At 39.1% G+C, this 11569-nt stretch overlaps 1 protein-coding gene across 3 annotated transcripts in view; it reads right to left on the bottom strand.

Annotated features, from left to right (window-relative positions):
- Positions 1–589: 589 nt before the first annotated feature.
- The window catches only part of RAB22A (RAB22A, member RAS oncogene family), a 60370-nt gene continuing 49390 nt past the window's right edge, over positions 590–11569 (bottom strand). The window contains exons 7-8 of one of the 3 annotated variants that reach the window (XR_652184.3): positions 4715–8505; positions 590–3745 (exon numbers count right to left, since the gene is read on the bottom strand). Coding sequence is in view for 1 of the 3 variants with exons in the window: in XM_003904565.4 (XP_003904614.1) it covers positions 8408–8505 (98 nt within the window). In the remaining 2 variants the exon portion in view is untranslated. Of the gene's footprint in view, positions 8506–11569 lie in introns of all 3 variants that reach the window. The other 2 variants (XR_652183.3, XM_003904565.4) reach the window with 2 other exon arrangements.

Here is an 11569-nt window from a genome sequence, read left to right as displayed (position 1 = left end):
TGTCTCAAGCCCTCTCTGGTTCCCTCACTTGAACTTGTAGGTAAGGTACTCTTTGGCACAACTACATTGTACAGGCAAATGTGCTTCTACCTAAGAGGAACAGCAAAGAGAACACGGATGTGTGTGAGCCAGTGCTTCTGCTGGCAATGAACGGTACTGGGGGTGCAGGGTTCAAGTCAGCACTGGGATGGAAAGACTAGCATCTTTGATGAAATCCCCAAAATAATGGAAGACAAGGGAAGACCTTTTCTTCTATGATCTAGGGCACCACACTGTTCCTTTCTTCCAGGGGCAGCAAACTTCCCTCTAAATGCTCACTGGTGGCCTTGCTGACCTGCTTCTAGAACCCCCATCTTAACTACTGAAGAGCAAGGAGAGGGAGGAGTTGTATAAGATAAGGATATGGGAAGCTGGGAAGCTTCAGATACCTTGGTACAAATAACTTGCTGCTCACCAGACACTACAGCTGTCAAAATTCTGGTATTTCAGTATCCAAAGGTCATTTAAAAACGACTTCAGAATATTTGGTTAAGAAGAACATATCATGAGTAATATCACAAAGAGAAACCATTTGGGAGGCATATATATATATATTTGTAAACATAGCATTTTATTAACAAAATGTTTACACCTTTCTTACAACAAAACAGTGATTTAGCATGTTATACTCTATAAAAGTGTATTATAGAATATTCAAGCTAAAACAATATTATTTAAAAGTATGGCAAATCAACTTTCATTTGCAAACTATCTCCTATGAGCATAGGTATGAAAACAAAAATCTTACAACAAAAAACAAAAGGTCTAGTTTTCTTTTGTCAGCATCTATAAACAATACAGACATCATATGGTTTATATACACTTAGGTCCAGCCCAAGGTTAAGACTGCAAAAATAAAGTCTTCAGACATCCACAGAAGCTTGGCAAACCACCACTGCAGCATTCCATTACAGGTAACCAGGCCATGTGTCATGCAGTACGGCCAAGACCATCAATTTGGGCTGTTTATAATAGTGCTACAAAGCGGCCAAACTGTAAGCAACTGAATTTTACTTTCATAATAGATGCTATTATAAAAAGGCACAAATATCTTATTCCTTGCATCAGGTCTTGAAAAGGCATGACATTCTTAGGAGCAAGAGACTGCTGGCAGGACGGCTTAGCTTTCTTTTTTCTTTGTTTCTTTTTTTTTGAAAGATGTGCAGGCTCATTGCTACAGCTGTTTTTCTTCAAGACTTTTGATTTAGACTTCTACACGCTTAACAAATGCTTTATTACAAATTCAGCGAAGTTCTGACCACTTATGTTAACTATCGTATTACCAATGGTAAAACAAAACAAAACAAAAAAACCAAAACCCATTTTGTCAACTGGCCGTGTTCCCAGTGCAAGGGAGTGCTGCTATTCTCTTTCTGAAGCACTGGAGTTCTTCACCTAACACCGGTCTTTGTGCTTCTTATTTTATCTGTTTTAATGCTCTGGCCGGTTTTCTTTTCTTTCAAAAATGTTAAACTAAGAATTGTACATGTCTTTGAGGTCCCTGTGATATTTTGAGACCTGTATGGAATGTGTAATGGACTGAATGAGGGTAACTGGGATTTCCTTCACCTCGCTTATCTTTTCTTTGTTCTGGGAATATTCTGATTCTTCTAGCTATTTTCAAATACACAATCAATTATTGTTAGATGCAGTCTCCCTACTGTAATATCGAATGCTCCAACTATTCCTTCTATCTAAGTGTATTTCTGTGCCCACTAATCAACTTCTGTTCATCCCCCACCCCGGGCCTGTGCATTTCTGACAGTGCTTGTTAAAAAAGCCCAGCTGGAGCGGTTGAGCAGCCCCTGTTGCTGTGGCCACGGAAGGCCGCAGGGGAAGGCGTATTACATATGTGGAGGAGGTGGCTGCGGCCGTGTGTCTCTAAGGGAGAGCCCACAGGAAAATGAACATAAAGGAAATAAAGCGAGAAGGCTGCTTCAATCAGAGATGGTAAGATGTAAATTCTTAAAAAGGTCAGAGGGATGATTGACAATTATGTGAGTGACTCACAAAGTGAAATGATGAAAAGACTGAACTGCATGAGAGTTAAAAAAAAAAAAAAATCTCTTCCAGGGCAATAAAGCTCTGTCTACATAGGATAACAAATGGTTTAAAAATGGAGCCACCACTCATGCCTGTAATCCCAGCACTTTGGGAGGCCGATACAGGCGGATCATGAGGTCAGGAGTTCCAGACTAGTCTGACCAACATGGTGGAACCCTGTCTCTACTAAAAATACAAAAAATATTAGCCAGGCGTGGTGGCAGGCGCCTGTAATCCTAGCTGTTCAGGAGGCTGAGGCAGAAGAATTGCTTGAACCCGGGAGGCGAAGGTTGTAGTGAGCCGAGATCGCGCCACTGCACTCCAGCCTGGGTGACAGAGTGAGACTCCGTCTCACACACACACACAAAAAGCCACCCATCAGTTGCTCTGACTAGCCAGCTGCCAATAATTCGCCCTGTAATGAACTGACCAGTCCCTCTAACATCAGATGCATGGGCCACGTTAAGGTAGTTTTACAAACTCTAATGTCATAAGTTCATATACAAAGTAAGTGAATATAAACAAATTCAAGTGCTGGCTTCAAAATTTTTCAGGAGTAAAACTGATTATTCAAGTATAAACTTAATTTAAAATTAATGGCCAAATGATACTAGGATTAAGCCCCAAAGCAAAGTCAAGCACCACCATGGGCATGGGCACGGGGACTGCTCACGCCAGTGGGCCCCACTCTACTTGGGCCGCCAGTGGCCTCTGAACTGGCCTAGAGGAAGAGGTATGCCCAGCTCTTCTACAATACGACGTTACATGCTGCAGGGGTTTCCTTGACAATTTCAGTTCTAAGTAAAAATTATTGGCCCTATGTGTGAAATGCTATTTTAAGGATGATTTCCTCCACAGTACTGCATTCAAAAGTTTCCCTAAATAATGAAAAGTTCCTCAATCCAGCAAAAACTGGAATCAGTAAAACTGGCATGTTTTGTTTGTTAGATTATTAATGTCTACAACTTAAAACTGTCAATTAAGAAAAGCCCTTTAAAAAAATCATTACTAGTTGGGCGTGGTGGCTCAAGTCTGTAATCCCAGAACATTGGGAAGCCGAGGCGAGTGGATCACCTGAGGTCAGGAGTTTGAGACCAGCCTGGCCAACATGGTGAAACCCTGTCTCTACTAAAAATACAAAAATTAGCTGGGTGTGGTGGTGCACGCCTATAATCCCAGCTACTCAGGAGGCTGAGGCAGGAGAATTGCTTGAACCCAGGAGACACAGGTTGCAGTCAGCTGAGACTGCGCCACTGCACAGCAGCCTGGGCGACAGAGTGAGCCTCCATCTAAAAAAAGAAAAAAAAAAAAAAATTGTTCCTCTCTTATGGCTTTTAATTGGCTGATAGGACTTTGGCACTTGAATTCTTGTTCATGAAAATAATTTTGTTGTTGCAATTATCATGCATTTTGTGGAGCACTGGGCACCATACAGATCTGAAAATGAACTTGTAGTAAATTAAACATTTTTTGTTAAATCTGTTAGACACCATGGTTTTAATTTCACCATCTACTAATGATACATCTTACTCTTACTATGTAAAATGTTCAACGTAATAAAAGGAATAGACGGAAGGTTTGGGAATTTTTATTTTTTTTAAGCTTATGAATCCTTTTGTTTTGAAGCCAAAAATTTTCTGGCCTGTCAATAATTGATTATACTCTAAAAGGAAAGAAAACAGATATTAGTTATTTGTGACGGTACAGACCATCAAATTAAACTTGATCTATGCTACTGGAAGTCCTAGATTTGGAAAGTAAATCATTTTCCTATATGCTAAGAGAATCCTGAAAGACAGAAATATGAAGATTCTTGGTTCTATTTATTCACTTTCCACATTATGTCTAATGAAACTTCATCACAATCGGTCTCTCACTTATCGTTCTCTTAGACTGAAAAAATGGAGGCTCCTGAAAAATGCAATATCCTAATATTTTTTAGACTTTCACTTGCACATAAAACAGGACAAATGCCCTAGAATTCCATTAAAGTTTCTTGCAAACCGGATAATCAAATTGCCTGGATTTCTATCATTAGAAGTCAAGACAAGCAACTCCACTGTCAAGAGAAATTGGCAGAGGTTGTTTCTTTAAGTTCTAGGCTAAATTCCACCCCCACCTCTTTTTTCTAAAACTATAAAATATAATGTTTATCTCATGGATAAATTTGTTTCTTAGACTATTTTTTTAAAATCATAGCACAGCAGGAGTTAAAACAAATATCCTAAACATCATCTTGAATCATTTAAAAATCCTTTTGATAAACCAAGCTAACTGGAGGCAGGTATATAGTTAACAGCTTGACCCCTGAAGGTACATTCCATTTCTTCCTTTAAAAAATATTAACTGTTAAGAGGTAGAAAATCTCTTGAAGTCAAACGGTAAAACTGTCCCTTTAAAACAAATGCAAATAATGACTTTTACAGGTTCGCTATCTAGTTTGTCATTGTCATTTAACTTTCATTACAGAGTTAGAAGGAACATTTATAGCCCAGTGAGGTTAGAGGGGAGAGCCAGCCTGAGTTTGTGCGCTGTCATTTCCCAAATGTTCTAGAGCGAGTACCGAGTATACCTTAGTTAAGGAATTTCCAATAATTTTTCCCTGGAAGAAAAGGGTTTTCGCAATACTTACACAGGTTCCTGCAGAGACACGTGGATGTTTAGGGGGGCTCATCTGCTACTTAAGCAACATACTGTGCAACTATATCTTATACTCTTAAGGGCCCATGAATCACGTCCTTGATGTATTCTGAAAGAATAAGTGAAAGTACCAAAACGAATTCTGTAACTCACTCTTAGAATCTAAAAGATGCCTGTAACCATGAGCAAATGCCATTCTGAGCTGGAGGCTGACATGCCAATTAGTGCAGTGTCATTGGAATCTAAACCCCTTATCTTAACACAGTGCCCTACAAATACTGACATTTTGTTTTGACAGTTACAGGAAAGTTAGCTAAAGGATATTTTCATTACTATATTTCCCAGAGTTTAATTTGGAAGGCCTCCTAGACCAATTTTCCTCCTTGAGAACAGAAAAGAAATACATACAAGACTTAAAGAGAAGTTTTGAAATTAAAGGTGGTTTCCTTTCCCTTTAGATATTTAAGAATAAGAGGAATTGATAACTTCAAGAAGGACACCAGCCCACAGAGAGGAGGCAAGCCTCTAACACAAAAGTCCTGATCCTTTCAGACATCCAGAAAGTGTGTGCACAACAGGAAACAGGCACTTCAAACAACATCATAAACGGTCACAAGAAAATAAGTTACTTTGAAAAGAACTAAATCTTTCAGCTGCTTCGTGTAAAACTTATCCTGACTGAGGCTGACAAGCAGGTGACGGACGCTTAATCATAATCTTACTTTATGTTCTTTTAATCACCAGATGATAGTTAATTAGTTATCATAGAATCAGAAAAACACTTGTGTGAAAGGAGAGTTCTGGAGACCATTGGTTTCTAGGATTGGACACCTGCAAAGAGCTTATTTCAATTTCTCTGAAAAGAATCAACATAAAGTAGCAGCTAATTAATAATTTTTCTCTTCTGTTCAGTCCCGAGAGTTTTAAAAAATGGCCCTGTATCGTAAGAAAACCAAAAAATGTTTATAGATGGGCATATGTCTCAATTCCTTTGAAATCTAGCCTCTTCTCCATAATAAATTATTATAAAGAAAATATGAAATGTGTATTAGATCATTGCTTAGTCAGGTTAATAATCCAAAATGTGCTCAAAATAAAACACTGCTTCTGACTTTAATATTCATCTTTGCATTTTAGAAGCAAATGAAATAAGTAAAAACATTTTTTTTCCTGCTTTCACAGAGTATGGATTACGGATCTGAGACAGCAATTTTTTCTTATTGTTGTTGCTAAGCATTAAAAGGATATTACATGAGAAACAGTGCTGAGTCAACTTCTTAGACAGACTGATGAAAATGAGAGAAGAGGCCCGAAAAATACATTAAGTACAAGCTTCGTATCACTCATTCTGTTAATAAAACGTGGCTACAATAAAACAGAATCACACCCTACATATGGGAGGGAGTGTGAGAAATCATGAAATCAGCAAAGGGCTGATGAGATGGACCCACATTGGGCTTGGTACAGTAAAACATCACAGTAATATCAGAGACATCCAGATGCCTCACCAGTTAAGATGAGCTCAGAAGACCTTGCCTTTCCCCATGCACCGGGATACCATACAATCACCAACAGCCACTGCTGGGTTTGGTGGAAAAAATGTGAAGGTCATAGATTTGCACCATCTTTTGGTAAAATAAGACAGAAAGGGTCGCACATGCTTTGCCTCTTCGGTAATGAGTCAAGCAACCTGTTTTTATTTTGTTGTCATGGAGATAGAGGCCCAGCAGTGGGAATTCTAGGGACATACTAGGGCGGTGCCCAGATGCCTGGGATCCATCTGGATGTATACAGAAGAAAGTCAAACTCCTTTCAGTTGTAAAGCGCCTGGCCCTGGGAATCACATGGCTTCTCTAGGAGCTTGCTAATTTAGCACTGGGGAGGAAGCAAAATCCTAGGGGGATGGAGCATCCACGTGTCTTTTAAACAAAACGAAGTTAGAATTTTTACTAACGACATTCTTTCTATATGATTTCAGAAGATAAAAAAAAATTCCAAATTCTTAAGATATACAACAGGGAAAAGGGAATTGTTTTTTACTTAATCTGAATTATAATCTTCCCATTAAAATCTATCCATATTAAGTGGGGGGCACAAAATAATAACAATTATTTTTTAAAGTTTCAGCTGTTCAGTTTAAGGATAGCTCTGAAAATACAATTTAGTTTGAAATTCAAGCTGTTTCATTTCCTATTAAATCTTGTAAATTTCCTTCCCCTACAATACTCAGGTTGGAAGGGTGCCAAATTAGACCAGGAACAAATTTTCACCAACTTCACTTCAATGCTTTATTTTTAGATTATATTAAAAACCTCATTAGGCTCCCTGAGGGAAAAGAGTGTTAACCACTAACAGAGGCAGGCAAAAATAAAGGAAACAAAAAGATAAGCTAAATTGTTAACAAGGAAAGCTCCTCAGTTGGTCTGAGGATGCTGTACAAGCTAAAAGAAACTTATTACCAAGACCAGGTAAATGACTTGGGGTTGGAGCTTCATCTTTGACCCTCAGGCTAGTAAGGACTAGTCAGATTTGTCAAAGTGGCATATGTCCTTATTACCATTTCCAGATGGGATCTGGTGGAAGGCGGGTGGGTAGAAGGGAAGGCAGACTGTAACCTTTAAAGACTGTATACCTTTATACAATACCAATGTGCCTCAGTCTCCCGTTAACAGGCTGAAAACTGGGCAGGCATATGCAAGACTGGGTGCAAGATTCAATGGAATGTCAAATGAAACTTAGAGTTTATTAATGTATTTACATAATTTATAATCTTTAAGCAATGGCCTCATAAATATAGACTACAACTTTACATATGCTAAGCAACAGATACTTGCTTTTCCCCACCAAAATACTTGGGTTAAAAAATAATTGACAGCATTTACACCACCTTCTTCACTTCCTCTTTTCTTTCTTTTTAAACCATTGCTAGTCAGTTCAGAACATATGAAATTCAATTTATTCTGGGCAGCTACTCTACCATCACCATCTTGATCATGAGAGCTTATTTAAAAAGGTGCCAATAACGTGTTTGGTGGCACACACCATGACAAGGTCAGAAGGAAACCCAGGGTGAGCTAGGCATCTGCTGCTATCATTGTTAATTTACTGTACGTATCCTAGGCTAACATGTTCAATGAAAAGTGCTTTAGAGATGGCAGAAATGAAATCATTTCCATCAGTCCTATAAATAACCCATTTTAGCTTCAGATAATAATTGTCCTCCCTCCACTTAAACTATCCCACTATATTTTAAATGATACAACTCCCTCTAACAGTGGTAACAGAAACGAAGGAAATTATAATCTTCACAAGGTCTTTTTTTTCCCTTAAGAACCACGAAAGTGCTAATTTTCCCTTTACAAATGTTACATAAAATCTTGATTACAAAACTACTCAACAACTTAATCCTACCATCCATAAAGTTATATGTTCCTTTTCAGCAAGGTCAAAAGCCAACGATGTAGTCCCTTTGTACATTAGAGATTCTTTACATAATAGAAGTTCACAGACTAAAATATCATTGCTGCAGTCTCTGGAGAACAGAACTGGTCAATTTCTGTGAATCCTTTTTGTACGGAGAAGACTCAAGACTGGCTAGGTGAAAACTGGTGGTAGGGACCCCAGTCCTCCTGTTAACTTTCAGGACCACCTACTTCATCATCAAGTCTGAGGGGCTGAGGTTCGGTCAGCAGCAGCTCCGCTTTGGCTCTGAAGGCTGTCTTCGGAGTTTGAAGCCCTTACCGCCAGATGGCGGGTTGGCGTCAGTGGATGGAATTCTTCGACCTAAACCAAGATGAGAAGAGGGAAGGGAGTGAGCTTTAACTTTCTCAGACACAACAATTTTGCTGATGCAATTTGACAGGTTTCACTGAAGTTAAAAAAAAAAAAAAAGTTTAATAAACTTTTTATACTCAAATAATTTTAGATTTATAGAAAAGTCGCAAAGATGATAGAGCTCCTGTGTACCTCCCACCCAGTTTCCCCCAGTGCTGACATATTACCACGGGACATTTGTCAAAATGAAGAGTTCAACATTGCCACATCACTATTAACTCCAGACTTTTTTCAGATAGCATCAGTTTTTCCGCATGTCCTGTTTCTGCCCCAGGATCCAAACAAGGATATCACACAGCACTTAATAAAAGCTTTTTGATTAAAAAAAGCCACACATTAAAAACATTTTGTTTTGAGTAGGTAATACATATGATTTATTTTTAAAAAGTTCAATCAGAATATGGCTGTCCCTCTGTCTCATAACAAGGCCACCACTGTGGCCCATTTCTCGTACAGGCTTCCAGAGACATATATGCACAAACACTCAGGCACACCTACATCCCTACCCATCTCCCCTTTCCAAGGCCAAATGGGGCAAGAAATAAAGCAAACCATAGGCACCATTCTCCACCATGATACTTTGACTCAACACATCCTGGGGATTGTGGCATCATAGTACATGGAGAAAGAGCTGCCTACTTTTTTTTTTTTTGAGACAGGCTTACCTGCTCTGTCACCTAGGCTGGAGTGTAGTGGCATAATCTGGCTCACTGCAGCCTAAGCTTCCTAGGTTCAAGCGATTCTCCCACCTCAGCCTCCCAAGTAGCTGGGACTACAGGCATGTACCACCATGCCCAGCTAATTTTTATATTTTTAGTAGAGACGGGGTTTCGCCATGTTGGCCAGGCTGGTCTCGAACTCCTGACTTCAAGCAATCTGCCTGCCTTAGCCTCCCAAAGTGCTGGGATTACTGGTGTGAGCCACTGTGCCTGGCCTGCTGCCTTCTTTTTAACAGCTCTACAATACTGCATTTGCAGATGGACCACCATTCATTTAACCATTTCTCTACTGATGGATGTTTAGTTTGTTTCCAACATTTTGATGTTATTAACAAAGATGCAAGAAGCATCTCTGTCAGCTTACGAGTGTATCTGCAGGATTAATGCCAGGAGCGGAAGAGCCAGGTCACAGCATTCTACTCCTGGGCGTTTGTCTGACACATACGTTGTATTCCAGTGTCTATCTAGCGTAAACGCAGGAAGAATGTGCAATTTACATTTTGACAGATGCTGCCAAATTACTCTCTGAAGAGGCTGTGCCACTACATTCTCCTACCAACAATGCATGACAATGAACAGGTTTCACTTCACTGCTCCGTGAAGCATAAGGCCAATTTCGAGAGAATCCTTAAATCACCTACCTACCTACCTGGCTGATAACTCAAGGGTTGCTTCTTGTACAAAGGCTTTCCTGACATTCTCCCACTTCCTTACTCTCTAACATCTCAGACACTACAATCAATCAGGACACCAGAAATAGGTTACAACACATATCTCATATCTGTTTACATGACTATCTCCCTCGCATTAGATCCTAAGCTCTTCTAGGCAAGAGATCCTATTTGCCCATCTTTATGTTTCCAGTACCTTATCAGCATAATACCTGACACAGAAGTATTTTATAAACATGGAATAAATGGACATGCACATTTTTTGGCATTAACAAGGCTAAGATGGCCTCTCCACTGACTTTCAGGTTCTGTCAAGCCTTGAGCCTCCACCACTTTGAGCTGTCTGCAGATCTGTGTGGGGAGTACACAGCATGGTTTCCATATTGAGAAAGTATCTCCCAGTGTCTTGTAACTACTTTTCAAATGACTAGACACTGCTGTGAATATACTACAAATTCGTTTAAAAGTTTTACCCAAGCTTCTTGTCATTATTCTCAATAAATGGATATTGAAATATAGCTGGTATCTAAGAGACATCTGTGAAGTATGACATCAAAAAATTGTTAAACAAATAATATTTTTAAAAGAAAGGAGAGGAGACTATTTTCATGAGCTGGGATTAGGTAATGATTTCTAAAACAGCAACCAAAAAACCGAAAGCAGCTAAACACAAAGGAAAACAAGGATCAATTAGATTATATGAAGATTAAAAACTTCAATCCATTGAAGGAGCTGACTAAGAAAACAAAGGCAAGCCATACAGTAGAAGATATTTCAAATATACATAGTCAATAAGTGACTCATCTCCAAAATAAAGAACTATAAAACATTAAGAAGAAGGCAGGTAACCCAACAGGAAAACAGGCAAAAGACTTAACAGGCCCTTCACAAAGGAGGATATGTAGATATGACAAATGTAAATCAATATTCGGAAATGTGCTCAACTTCATTAACTGTCATGAAAATGGAGATCACTGCCTACCCACCAGAGACAGAAAGTGGCCGGACTTCTCATACACTACTGGTGTGGGTGTCAACTAGTACAACTACCACTTTGAAAACTGGTTGGCGGTAAAGCTGTACTGAATGCATGCATACTCAACGACCAGCAATTTTTCTTGTGGGTATAAATACACCTAACAAAAATGTGTACAGATGTTCACCAAAGAATATGATCCGAATGTTTAGAGCAGTACTGTTTGTAATAACTCTAAATTGGAAACAGCTACCCAAATGTCTATCAACAGCAGAATGGATAATTATATTGTGGGTATTCTTCACTGCCCCCTTATCCCCACAACTTGAACCCTGACACTGACACGCACAAACCAGTCATGAGAATGGATCATTCACAGCTAGATGCAATGACATGGATGGTCTGAAAATGTAATGCAGAATGAAAGAAGCCAGATACACAGAGGAAACAGAGTATGTTTTTAAAAATGTAAAGTACAAAATATATGTAAAACAAAACCAGATAAACCAATCTGAGAATTAGTATCAGGACGGTTACCCTTGGGTGTAGGAATGGCCATGTCCCAACCAGAGTGCCAAGCACTGGAGTATATTCAGTTTGTGAAAATTCACTGAGCTTTGTACTTCTGATATGTGCACATTTCTGTA

Source organism: Papio anubis, chromosome 16 (assembly GCF_008728515.1).
Source record: "Papio anubis isolate 15944 chromosome 16, Panubis1.0, whole genome shotgun sequence".
Taxonomy (NCBI): domain Eukaryota; kingdom Metazoa; phylum Chordata; class Mammalia; order Primates; family Cercopithecidae; genus Papio; species Papio anubis.
Note: the sequence above shows the minus strand (reverse complement) of the source record. Positions and strands in the feature narration are given on the sequence as shown.